The sequence below is a fragment of the Muscardinus avellanarius genome (assembly GCF_963383645.1).
Source record: "Muscardinus avellanarius genome assembly, chromosome: 1".
Lineage (NCBI taxonomy): Eukaryota > Metazoa > Chordata > Mammalia > Rodentia > Gliridae > Muscardinus > Muscardinus avellanarius.
In genome coordinates this window covers 131582296-131596512 of record NC_137786.1, presented here as the reverse complement: position 1 = coordinate 131596512, position 14217 = coordinate 131582296, and the positions used below count along the sequence as shown (strand labels likewise).

Genomic DNA, 14217 nt, shown 5'->3' with positions numbered 1-14217 from the left:
GATGACTTTACAGATAACTTAAAGAATGAGAAGTTAGTATGACTTGACTATGATAAAAAATAAAATAAAAACAAACAAAAATGCTGACAAGGAGGTAGAGAAAAAAGAACTCATACACTTTTTGTGGGAATGTAAATTAATACACCTTTATGGAGAGCAGTATGGAATTTTCTCATAAAACTAAAAGTAGAACTATAGCTGCTCCATTTTACAGCAAAATGGATGGAACTGGAGGACATTTTGTTAAATGAAATAAGCCACAAAAAGACAAATACTGCATGTTCTCATATGTAGAAGCTTAAAAAGTAGACCTGAAAGTTGAATAGTGATTACTAGAGATTGGGAAAGATGTTGAGGAAGGGTGGAAAAAAGAAGGTTGGATTTAATAAGTGCGTGGTATGTGCATGTATGGAAGTATCACATTGGACCACCAATGATATGACATAATTGTGTTAATTTTAAGAAGAATGGAATTGATAGCAGAGTTTGAGGGACAGACCATTAAAGGCAGAGCAGTCAATATAGCATTTCTGTGATACTCAAAGAAATTAGATGTGCTTAGGAATGTGCAACAGGTAAGAAAAGTGGCTCGATGTAACACCAAGTACTTTAGTGGCCCTGACTCATACAGAGCCCTGTGAGTCCTTGAGATAACATAGCATCTGTCCCCCATTTGGTGGGAAGCAATTTGCAAAACATGTACAGTTTTCTTGTTGGATTAAAGTCAGGGGAAAGGAGAAATCACGAACAATTGATGCATAGTTTTCTGCCCTGTGGATTTAGAAGAATAACTAATAGAATGGTATAGTATTTTTCTAAATGGTATATCTGAGTTATGATTAAGTCTCTTGTTGACTACTAAATCAACAGATTATCTACTTTGATTTATGTAAAATTAAATAATGATGCTTGAATAAGCATGCATTATATCTCTCATAATTATGAGATCTTAGAAAACTTAAGGCCCAAATAATGTTTTTATCTTTTATTTGTATGTCTGCCTTTGCAAGGAAAAGGAAAATACAAACTAAATAGCTAACTATGTAGCTGGTATTATGAGAAGGTTTTTAAATGTTCTGTGCCATGGCATATGATAACTCTGGCTCCAGATTACAGACAGAACTGACAGCTGAAGAATAATAGAATATTCTCTGCAGTGAAAAGGGAGAAGTTGAAGCAAAATTTCGATAAAGTTAAAACTAGAAATTGTGGGGAAAATTTGATGCATAAAAGAAAACAGAGGTGAATGTAAAGAACTAGAGTTCCCAGAAAACATAATAAAAAATGAGATTAAAAATAACACTGCTTCCTGGGCATGGTGGCATATGCCTGTAACCCCATTATTTGGGAGTCTGAGACAGGAGAATTGCAGCTTCAAGACCAGCCTTAGCAATGGGGCGAGACCCTGTTTTAAACAAATATCCAGTACCACATAGGGGGGTGGGGGGTGAGAGAGAGAGAGAGAGAGAGAGAGAGAGAGAGATAGATGCTTTATAAGTACAAATGAACTTAAAAATTTTGATACCAGAAGTGTATCTGAAAGTTTCGAAACAGAATGATTCATTCAGTAAATATTTGATGGCTTACTACATAATTGATACTACTACGGTTAAATGCTCAAGGAGATAGCAAAATGAGTTAAGTCACATCCCTGCCCTCAAAACCTTACAACTTTATTCTTTTGCTACTTACAAGAAGCTCAACCAAAATATGCTTAGCAAATGAATTTATAAAAACATAATTTCAAGAAGAAAAATAAAGAAGAATCAACATTAAATAAAACAAAGGTAGCTAACTAAGATCAGATTCTACGTGAACATTTTTAAAAATAAAGAGGGACACATACTGGATGATGCAGATACACTGGCAGTAGAACTAATAAGAATGGTGTCTAGTAAACTTGAACTCAGAAGATGAAGTTGTGGATATTTAGGGAGAAAGACCTTAAAAGTAAACAGCACCAACTTTAACAACTACAGGTAAATTGATTGAGATAGATACTATAATGTCAACTGGTTACACTGAGAAAGCCTTCAGTCTTTCAGCAGCAAATGAATTGGTCTGCTATTTGCTAAGCCATTTAATTTCTATTTTCTTTGTTAAGAAAAATGATCTGAGCTGGGTGTGGTGGCGCACGCTTATAATCCCAACATTTGGAAGGCTGAGACCAGAGCATTGCAGTTTGCAGACAGCCTCAGCTACTTAGTGAGGCCCTTTGCAACTCAGTGAGACCCTGTTTCAAAGTAAAAAATAAAAAAAAAGGTATAGCTCGGAGGTAGAATGTGTTCCATCACCATTACCAGAAAAAAAAGAAAAAGAAAAATGGTCTAACAAGAACTGAACAAGCATGAAATGAAGATTAAAAGGAGAATATAAATATTGAGGATTTAACCTGTTTCCAAGTGCATGTACCTAACCTAGATGAATTGTATTCCATGAAACTAAAATAATTTATATGTATCATTAAAAACAAACTCACTAAGAAGCATTGCCCATGGAGATGGTTTGATATTGGGTAAATACATTACCTTTGGGTATAAAATGGATAAAAATGTGGACCCTCACATTTATCTCAAAATTTCTGAAGCAGATTATAAAATAGATGTTTTTGTGAATACTAAGGAAGGGAAATAATCAGCTCTGCAAAGCAGTCTGTGTTCAGTCGTAGTGTGCCCTGCCTGTTTAGTATGGTTTCTTTCTTTGACAAGATTATGTGACAAATAAATACAGTGGTAGTTAAGTTGTATATAAATTTCAATAAGCTTTTGCCTTAATGTGCATGTAGACAAAATGGTCATATATGCTCTGGACTGGCTATATAGTGCTTTTAAGTTACTTATAGATCATTGAAGTGCTTTTAGCAGCAGAGAATTAAAAGTTATATGTCAACCTTAAAAGAAATGTCTAGTAATGGACTATTGTTCTTGCTCTTAAGTAATTTTGCAAGTAACTTTAATCTTAGAGGAATAATTAATATATCAAGATTCAAAAATATTTCAAAGGTTAGAATGTTTTTAATTGCACAAATATAGGGGGAGGACTATGCTTAACCAGGGGCCATGTGAATTTTCCTTTAAAAGTACATATGTGTGGACTAACTGCCAATGCAATATGAGTCAGTGTCTTTTGTATGATCAACACAGAGACTGGCTGTCCCAATAGAAGGATAGCATTTAGATCAAAGAACCCTCTAATCCCCTGTAACCTGTATTGGTCAGATCACATCTTAAGGTTGTAGTTCTGGATATTCTATTTTAAGAGAGAAAACACAAAGCAGTACATACCCAGAGGATAGACCCAGAATGAGGAGTGGTTAATTTCTCAGACATTTATTGAGTGTCCACTGGGTGCCCAACTTAGAAGATGGCAAAACCAAGGATGTTTGGGTTGTAAAAGAGATTTAAGGGAGAAATAATGGCTGAATTTAAAAACGGGAGGTGCAGTTTTTTGAGAGAGATTTGACCGAGTGTCTATTAACTCCACATGGTAGAATTAAGACCAATGAGAATTCACAAGGATGATGATTTGGGTTGCCAAAATTTAAGAAACGTTTTTAATGAACTAAAATTATCCTTTTCAGGAACTAAACTTCCCCAAGGTCACACTACTAATGGTGACAAGGTTCTGAATTCACAGGCCAGAGAGCCCTTATCTGTGCCTCAATATCACAGAGGGGATTTCTACTTTGGGAGGAGGTTAGATAAGATGATCTCTAGGTTTCATTCCAGTTCTCAAGTTGTATGTTTGTATAACCCACTTAATATGCAATCTTCCTTATTAGTTTTCAGTTTTTTCACATGTGGGATTGGTGGAATTAAAAAAGATAATCTCTAAGGTTCAACAGATGATTCTTTGAAGTTCCTTCCTTGATTAAGAATCCTTGAATTTCTAATGCATATTCATCTCATAGTTGTAACTTAGGCATTACTAATTAAAAACAAAAACTGTTTTTGCCTAGGTATGAAAGTATGGAAGTCAAATCCTTAAACTATGGTGATTGGCATGGGTTAAGTCTTCTATTGATGCGCATATTTCAAAGATGTGGATTCATGATTTAAAACATGAAAGCAAAAATCAAAGAGGAAATTGTGCACACTTCGTGAGCCATTTTAGATCTCATAATAGTTACTGGGAGAAAGAGGCTGGAGTTTCTTGCCCTCAGAGTTCATTTCCTCCTCATTCTTCTGCACAGAGCAGGAAAGGATGGTGACCTAAATACACAGTCAGAGGGCAGCAATGTTGAACTTTCTCAGACACAGCCGAGTAACTTGAGTTTGGCTAGTTATTGGACATAGAAGCCTACAGAAGAGAGCTGACGGGGAACTGTCTATAAATACAAGAAGGGGCATGGCAGGAAGACAGAGGCCTGGGAAAGGAATCAGAGGGAAGAGAAGTATTACTTTTATCAGGTGTGAAATTGGGAAAATAACTTCTTTAATGGGAAATGCCCTGAATCTACGCAACCACCCCACCCCCAGACCTGCTTTTTCCCCACCCTATAGATTGAGGCAACTAAGTGGCTGAGCTAATACTGGAGAATAACATGCCCTATTTCAGGGCTACAGAACACAGTATTCATGGTATATGCCATTGTGAACCTTTTACAGGGTATTTGGGTGGAGGGGGACAGGCAGTGTTTCCAAGAAACTGAAAATGTGGCTTGATGTTTTTCTCCCTTCTCTTGGAACTACTAATCCTTTATACTGTATCAATGTTTATCAAGTTTTTTGAAACCTTTAGTCCACAATAATAAATAAAATTTACATTGTAGCCATTATGAACACACATGCCTGCCCAGTCACATACACAGGTATACAAACATATCTGATATGATATACACATGCATACATATGAAACCAAAGTACCCCGGTACATAGATGCATATAATGTACTTCTATATCCTCTATTCTAAATTCTATTTAGATTTCTTTAAATGTTGCCACAGGCAACAAAACAGATTACATGACCTCTAGAGGTATCCAGCCCATGATTTAAGGAATATTGAGCTATAACCAAAAAGTCTAAAATGACTGAAATTAGCCTGATAAAAGACCCTAAGTCAAGGCAGTGATTCTCAGCTGGAACCATGTTATTCCCAGGGAACATATGGCAACCTCTGGAGATAATTTTTGATTGTTACAACTAAATCTATTTGGGGGTAGAGAGGCAGGGATATGGTAAACATCTTACAATGCATAGCATATTTCCCCACAACAAAGAACCAGCAGTCCAAAAAGCCAGTAGTGCCAAGGTCAAAAACTACTCCTAGAGTAATAAAATGAGTCAACACTTCTAATCTACTATAAGTCCATTTAGAGCAGTAGAACTATTCATAAACACAAGAAGGAGTCATTAAAGATCAGCTTTAATATCATTCTTTTTTCTCTCTTTTTCTTTGAACTGATTTGATACCTTAGAATGAAATTGGAACATAATTGCTCTTAGACTGTCTCTAAGATAGAACCCAGTGGATAAATATGCCTTGAGGAATAGACCTGTTCTTTTCTTTCATTTACACTGTACCGAGTTTGCACATACATACCCCCCCCACACACACACACACCTTGTTCTGAGGATTGAACCCAAAGGCATTCTACCTCTGAGCTACACCTCAGCCCTATTTTATTTTTTACTTAGAAACAAGGTCTTGCTAAGTTACTCAAAGTCTTGCTAAGTTCCTGAAGTTGGCTTTGAACTTTTGATCCTCCTGTCTTAGCCTTCCAAGTACTGGGATTACAGGTGTGTACCACCATGCTCAGCCTGCACCAGGCATTCTTGTTAGAATAGTGGCATATTTTCTATTTCACAGTTTCATTATTCTCTGTCTCTTCCACATTAAGCCATACTGAGTCAGGACCCTTCCTCATTTAGCCATGGCAGCTCTCTTAGAAAAGTAGTGAAGGGAATTTGGCTAACTGGATTAGACATGGTCTCTAAACTCTTCCCTCCTTACTCATGAGATTTGATTCCGCTATTTTGATGGAAACTGACCTTCTGCTAACCTTGAAGTGCCATCTTAAGCCCTAGTATTAAACCATCTCCTTTTTAGCCCTTGCTTCATTCCTCAATCTGTAGCTATTTCAGACCAGGTTCCCTTGAAGATGGAGTGGACATGCACTCTTGGTGTGATGGCAAGCCTTAATCTTCACATCCTCCCTCTTTCCATGCCTGGCATGAGAGGACCTCTTTTTAAAAGTCTTAGTGTCGGCCTGTTGTTTTGTCATGCTGTTGGCTCTTTTGGCACCTATCAAGGCTTCCATGTGTATCAAATTGTTCAGAGATGGTTTGACAGAGCAGACCTAGATTGGACTTTTCTTTTCCTTTCTTTTCTTTTTTTCTCTTTTGGATAAAGGTAGAGTAGTAGAGAGATCTCTAAATACAAAATCAGAACTGAAATAGTGATGGAAACCAAAACCAAATCTATTTGAAGCTATTTCTGCCATATTTATTTTAGCATATTTACCTCATGCATCTTGTATTACATAAACAATAGCATTCATATTTAGCAAATGACTTATTATAAGGAATTTATAATAAATAGTGGGAGGGGCATACATGTGTGTATCCACTTTGAAACTTTAGATTTCTGTTAGCCTAAGAGTAAGTGATACCAACAGAATCCAGAAACTAATGTTGGAAAAGCCCTGTGATACATCACATTCGTCCATTTTGCCTTCCTTTAAGAGAGCTATAGGAACAAATATCTGATTTTAACCTTCCCACTACTGTATTAAGAACAGAAAGAGGACATGTGCAATAGAAAGAAGAGCTAACAAAAAAGGGTCAAGGAATCAGTCTCTTGTAATATTCTTACACGTCCTTTTTGTCTTCTCTGCTTTAGTTCAGCTTCTGAGTAAACTCAGCAAGACCAAGGGAGTTAATAAAATTAGGTAAAGAAATGATGGTGTGTATGGAGCTTCACTTTATATTAGAATAATGGGATAAGAAGGGAAGACAGGAATGGAGAGAAGAGAAAAGATCTCTATGCTCATCATTGTTATCAATAACCTATTAGCAGTTAATTCTATCTAGTGTCAGACAAGGAAGTTTACAACTTGAAATAAGGTATGGCATGTAGTAATAAAACATGTCTTGGAAATTGGATTACAGCTTACAAATTTTAGCAATTATATGAGGAGCAGAGCATTTTGGATGGGGATAGTTGTGATGATTTTTTTTTAGTTTGGGTTTTGTCATTTTTATTTTCTAGACTGGAGGATTCCTCATTCATGATGAAATATTATCCCTCAGAATTTCTATGTGCAAGAAGGTTTTCTCTTTGTCTTTTACATAGGCTCCCCAGGGCTAGGAAGAGAGACCAAGCTGAGCCCAATTGTTTGAGGGAAAGCCTTTGTTTTCTCAGAAGAGGAAGAATAGGAAAACTCTAGGCAAGGGGAGAATTCTAGAAAAACCAAATGTTTAAATTACATGTGTTGCAAGTGCATGGCCTGTAGAATGTGGACAAAAATAGGTAAAGCTAACAGTCTGCAGTTCCTTATAGATAGAAGCCACTTTCTAACCTCTCAACCTCTTTAGACCAGAAATTTACTTTATTTCTGACCGTTTTCACAAGTCTTGTTTTATATATTCCTAGGACTGACTTCCAGGGTCTTCTACTGACCCACTCTATGGTGCTTGGCTAGTTGCGCTGGCATTTGATATTTTTATTTGAATGCTTCAGTCCCCTCTCTCAATTCTCTTGATTAGCTCCCAAAAATTCATTTAACTTGCTGACTCATTCTTATCATTGGGTGCTTAAATTTATGTTTTTATACTTTGATTCTTGTTCCCAGCATTCCCACTTAGAGTTTGGTAAATTGTAGTCTTACAGATTTGTTTAAATTGATATTTTATCACATACTAAACTTAGTTTTGCACCCAACATATGTTCATGAAATGCCAAATCACTGGGAGAGAACAGAGAACAGACATCATTTCCTATTGCAGTATGAAGTTCTGTTCCCATTAGATGAATTAATATTGATTCAAAAAACTCTTAACTCCTATCTTGTAAGACTTATCCAGATGACTGAGATACCCAGATAGCTGTTATATAATATGCTTAGTCTAGAGGAGTGTATGGATGCTAAGATAGCTTAGAAGAGTTTGAGTCACAGGCATTCTTGGCTCCACAGGACAGAAATAAGGGCAGAGTGGCTTATTATGTGCATATGTGAATGAGAAATGGAGCTAAAACTAATTCTAGTTGAATGTGCCTTGTTCTGTGATTCCCCAGGTTCCTTGAAGATTTTGTTAGCAAGATTCAACCCTTCTCCCTCAACTGTCTCAGATAAGAGCCTACTACACACCCATACCATTTACCTCAGCAAGAGGAACATAAGTAAACATACCTCAAGAAGAAGGGGGCCCTTGGGTCACATAATCCCCTGCAAAGAACCTAATCAGGCCATCTCAGCCACCTCCCTCTGGCGACCCTCTTCTATAAACAGGAACAGGAATTCTTACACTGGATCCCTCTCATCAGGCGGCTTAGGCTCGCTGAATGAAAAGCCCTATGAAAAGGAGATGTAGCCCTAATAATAACAGACACAATCGTGATAGCTATTTTGGGCAGGAGCAGTTTTGTGCTGCACTTGATCTCCATTGATGTCTGCCATTCTTGCTGTGCTATTACCTTTCAGACTTTCTATTCTTAGAATCATTTGTGAGCCCTGGACTTGGGGGATTGCAGCCCCCAGGACTGGAATGCCCAGCTTGAGTGGAATGTAGACTGTCTCGCAGAGTGGAGGTTAAATAAAGTTTGCCTTGGCAGCCCCCTCTGCTCTTGGGTAGGTGACAAGTAATTTGGGTATAGGAGCAATGGCATGAGCTGCCGTGTGGTGTGGTCCCAAACGCTCTTCTGAGCATGAATAGAAGTAGTCAGCGGTCCATCCACTACTCGCATAGCCATGCTAGTATCAAATGAGGTAAATACTAAGGAGACCTTGACGATCTTGAACCTTAGCTAGTGACCATATCACTCTAAAAAATGTAGGGACAAATAAAGAATAATGTTGAAAGAACAATGTTTGAAAATAAGACAAAATGGGAAATACTCATTAAAATGAAAAGAGTTGTCAGTCTATCAACAAACAGGTCATGAGTACCCAGGCACTTTTAGAAATTTTTAAGAAATAAAAGATACAGAATTCTTGCATTTATAATTTAGTTGAACAAGTAAAGCTGTGAACACATGAGAAAGTAGTTCATACTTTAAAACATTAGCTCCAAACTTTTGTCAAATAAGTTGGAAGGGAGATCTAAAAAGGAGAGCACTTCTGGCTGGGCCAGTCAAGAAATATTTGATGAAGAGGTGGAGTTTAAGTAGGGCCTGCAAGAGGGCAAACTACTATCAGAGAGAAGAGGGCTCTCTAGGTGAGAAGGCTATTAAGGCAGGTATAAGAAATCCTCAGGTCACAGGGGCTTGAAGGTCAGCTGGTTATAGCAGGTGGTGAGGAAGAGGCTAAAGGTGTGCTGTATAGAAATCACCAAACCCTTTATTCCAAAAGCTTTGTGTGCGGGTCTCTGAGAAGATTCCAGTGGTTCCTACTGGAGGAGGTCTGGAAAGGCTTGGTGTGGTCTTGCCCCAAACCAAGGCTGAGGCCTTTTTAAAATTTGTTCTGTTCTGCAAATCCTAGCATAATATGTGGCTCCAAGAGGACACTCAGTAAATATCACTATCATTATTGTTACTCATCTTCAAATTCTGTGGTCCCAGTGTTTGGATTGTTTTGGTTTTTATTGTAAGCATTAGTGCTAACTTTTCTTTCCCTGTCCTGATTACTTATGTGATTTATGCTATATAAATTAGGGCTGCCATAAGAAAATGCCTTAAACTGGGTGTCTTAGAAACAACAGAAATGTGCCTCACAGTTAAGAAGGCTGGAAAGTCCAAGATGAAAAGACAGCAGATTGGTATCTGGGTGAAGGCCCACTTCCTGGCTCATAGACTCCTTCTTCTCCCTTTGTCTTCCTGTGGTAAAAGGAGTGAGGGATCTCTCTTGGGTCTCTTCTATAAGGACACTAATTAAATTCATGCAGTCTCGGTCCTCATGACCTAACCACCTAGGTCTTTACCTCATGACACTGTCACCCTAAGAAAGACAAAAACATCCAGTCCATCATCTTGGCACACCATTTTCTCCAGATTCCATGGAACTTTTTCTCTCTTCTACCTCAGGTGGCTAGAGGTGCAGGTGGCTAATCTCACATGTCCACAGCACTGGGTGCAGTACCTCCGGCTTCTTCGGGAATCCATCTGGCCTGGTGGAGTTTTGCCCAAGTTTCCAAAGCCTATAAGGACTCAGGAGCAGAAGGTGGCTACTGAGAAGCAGGCTCTGCAGAGCCTAATGGGAATCCTGCCAGGTATTTGGACTGATGGGATTGATTATACTGTTAGCTCTTCCCTTCCCACCCGGCTTTACCAACATTGCCCTACACCCTTCCCCATCTTCAGAAGAGCCCTGAATGTGTCTATATGCAAAAACCTGTTTACCCACCATATCTCAGGCTAGTAGAAAAATTAGTTAAAATTATTTTTATTCCTCACCCAGAGAGTGACGAGGGAAGGGAATGGATCACTGTAGCCAAACTTAAAACCAGAGGAGAATCCTGAAGATATATGAGTTCATAACTCTTAGGCAGATCTGAGGAAGCTGTGCCTGCAGGGACAGGTCTTAGAACTATTCCCACCAGATGAGTTTACATTCTCTTCCAGCCAATGGCATTTTGGGACCAGGAAAGTACATGATATGTCCTATAGAAATGCAGAATTGATAAATGGGTTCTTAGGAGTAAGTAGAAGCAAAGCCTGGAAAGGCATTTTTTTTAATCCTTTGTGTGTTTAGAGGGCAGAAAAGGCAGTCTGTTGTCAATGGCTGTGGTAACCAGGGAATAGTAGTGAACTCAGTTTTGAACAAACATATTTGCCCTTATTATTAACTCTCTCTTTTCTAACATAGTTACCTTAGAAATAGTGCCTATACTTTCATAACAGGTTACAGAACTACTTTTTGATATCTGTTCTTATTTAGACACCCAACTTTAAAAAACATGTTTTTATTGACTTTTCTCTTCTGTATGAGATTTGGAGTCAGTTATATGATTTGGAGGTATGCCAGAAATACCCAATCTGTATCAGATGGTAGAGGTAGGTCCTAAGGAAAACCTAAGATTTCCTTAGACTCTAAGTCCTCGTTGTAACATAAAACTATCTGTTTTTTCCACATCAGATTTTTTAGTAGGCATCCTGGGGGTTAACAAATGCCGGCTGAGCTGGAGTCTAGTCTTGGAGTCACTACAGCAACCCCTCATCAACAGGTAGGCTAGAACACGTGTACCCAACATCAGCATAGGTAAAACTATCTGTGTTCTCAGAAGTATGCAAGGTCTTAGGTAAAGGCCTACATTCAGAAGAAGGTAGATATAGATTTGACTTGCTCTGTACCCCTGCATAGTTAGTGCCTAGGTTCCACACACACTATGTAAAATCCACACTGCCCAGCTTCAGAGCAGGTTGTTTCATGGTAGTCAGCCTCTGTTGGACCAGCTACCATTTATATCTGGAAAAACTCAGTGCAGACCCCCATATAAGATGTTTTAAATGTCCTGTTAGCCTCCAGGCTCATTGAGTGTACTTAACAGTTATTTCCAACAGCACTGGCCCCTGTTAGCATTATAAGAACATACTGTGGCCCATATATTACAGGCCATATAATGATCTTTAACACAGGTTTCTAGCTTCACTGCAAAGCTATAATCACTGTTGGGATCAGGATTTTTTTTTTTTTAATAAGAAAAAGACAAGGCAGTTAACATTGGAATCTGATAAAGAGAACAGAAATGCTAGGTAAAGATGCCCAGGGTAATTCAGAAGCAGTAGACTCCATCCTTGAGGCTAGATTGCTTTTGAAAATTATTGTGTATTCTTCTAATCTTCTCTCAACCCCTACTTCAAAGTCATCTGTGTCATCTAACTCCCCTTTTCTAAGGTGGCTTTGCGTTGCTGCCCGTAAGATGGTCTATAAATTTATAGTAATCAATTATGACAAGCATCAATAGTAAGTAATCAGACATCACAGCAGTATCACTCACAGTTCTTGAGTAGTGCAGATGCGCTAATGTATCTCTGTAAAAGAAGTGGAAATTTATAAAATCTAGTCTCAAATTCTATTCCTGCCTTTGTTGACATTATACCCTTTGGTAGTTCAACAGACACTTATTTCATGGCAGACACTTTGTCAAACTGTTCCAGTTTAGGGTATCAATAAAGGGGGGCAGGCAGGGAGATGACTGTAACACCATCCTATGTTTCTTGACTGAGCCAGGCTCTCCTCTAAGTTGTTCTATCCATGTGTTTCAGGCATTTGATTTACTGCCTTGGGGACATCGTCCTGGAATTCCTGGATCTCTGTGCCTCTGTTGAGGAGTCTGCCACAACTACTTCTGCTTCAGATAGCCCAAGCAACCCCAAAAAGATGGGTGTCTCTCCCTAGCTAGGGGTTATTTATGCATTTTCTGAAGGTTGGTAACTCAAATACCCAGAGACTAGTCAGGATGCCTATGCCTCTGGAACTCTCTCAGAAGGTCTAGGTCTCAGTGGCTCAGTTTCCCCCCAGGTCCTACTCCATTTGTAGCAGGTGATGGGATATATGTACCAGTTGCATGCATATCCATTTCCATGGCTTTTTTGTGGTGTTTGAATTGTTGCTTGTGGGTAGGTCCTGTTTGCTTTAGAAGAGAAAGCTGTAAAGTAGATGAATGAGCCCCTTTTGCTTCTCCTTTTGCCTTCCTCCTAAAATTATTTGCCAAAAAACTTGGCCCTGTGCATACATGTGCCTAATCCACCAACGTACAAGCTCTGGGTAAAATAGGATAGAAGGTATAGCCAGATCCTTAAAGGAGAAATCAATCTCTGAACACTTTATTCCTATGTGGGCCACTCTTGAAAGTCAAAGCCCTGGTCTCACCTACTTTCCTAACAATTCCAGAAGAAGACGAAAGGAAAATATTTCTCAAGGGACTTCTGTTTTCCAACACAAGAACCTTATAGAGGATGCCATGAAGGTTTCCCTGGGTAGTTACACTTTTCCTGTCCTGGATACAAAGCAAACTGCCAAAGCTTTGGGTAAATCCACCCCACCCTTCACACCCTTTCCTGAGAGGGAGTTGCACCACAGATTTTATTAGCATTTCTCCCAACCCTGTGCCCAAGAGCCATTGGGTTTTTGAATTTATGACCTTCCCTCTATCCCCAACAAAATTCCATGGGAAGTTGCATATTCAGCCTCAGTGTTTCCTAAGAGAAGGGAAAGCACTTGCTCCATGGCAGAGAATGCCCAAAGAATAGAAACCCAGGGGGTGAGGTGTTCTTTCTTTACAAGTCTTGTGGTAGGAAACTTACTTGGTAACAGATTTGCAGGGAATAGCTCTTGCTTTGTGTTCCTTAAGGATTTAGTTAGTCTTTAAAAACCTGGCAGGAAAGGCAGAGGTACTCTTAACTGAAGGGTCCACTAGAAAGATGGAATAGTCAGAGGACTTGATGGTGTAAAAAAAGGCATACAGAAAATCACAAGGGAAGGGCTGCTCATTAAGTGCATGTAAATTGCTGACAAGAGATTTCCAGGGTACCATGGAGACTGGCTGACCAGCCCCACCCCAGCCCTTTAGCATCCCACCTGCCTGTTGCTCTTCTTTCACTGAGCCACGAGATCATTCCACTTGCAGGAAGGTCTTGGAGTTAGACCGATAAGAATGAGTTGGGGCATCAAAAACCAGTGTCCAGTCTCTTATAGACTCTAAAGTAGATGGCGAGCACACAATTAAAGTTGTTTGTAGAAAAAAAAAAGTTGTGCAGTCATGTTGCTTTTTACCTACTCTGAAGCTCTTAAACTAAGTTATATTCTGATTTAATCAGGAGGCTTAGGTGTGCTATTCTTGCCAAAAGGCAAGAAGATGAATGAGAGAATATCTCCTGACTCCTCTGGCCGTAGGTTATGACAATGTCTTGGCAGTTCCGAAGTTCTGGAAACATCTCTCACTCTAGATTTTCAGAGGCAGAGGGCTCATATATCTCTCTTTGATTGTCTGCAGAAATGTAGAGTTGTAGGGGTCTAAATAAACACTTTAGACCTGATCCTGTGGTTTCTTGGATAGGAGCATAGGTGGAGGTGGCAAGCCCACTACCCTTCTCTTTCTATTCTTGCCCCTCACATATAA

General features: G+C 39.0%; 1 protein-coding gene across 2 annotated transcripts in view; it reads left to right on the top strand.

The window, feature by feature from the left end:
* The window catches only part of SNX19 (sorting nexin 19), a gene marked incomplete at both ends in the record, with an annotated part of 36812 nt that extends 24318 nt beyond the window's left edge, over positions 1-12494 (top strand). For both annotated transcript variants that reach the window (XM_080692469.1, XM_080692468.1), the window contains 3 exons: positions 10181-10365; positions 11232-11319; positions 12362-12494. In XM_080692469.1, coding sequence (XP_080548595.1) covers positions 10181-10365; positions 11232-11319; positions 12362-12494 — 406 coding nt within the window. The remainder of the gene's footprint in view (positions 1-10180; positions 10366-11231; positions 11320-12361) is intronic.
* Positions 12495-14217: the final 1723 nt, after the last annotated feature.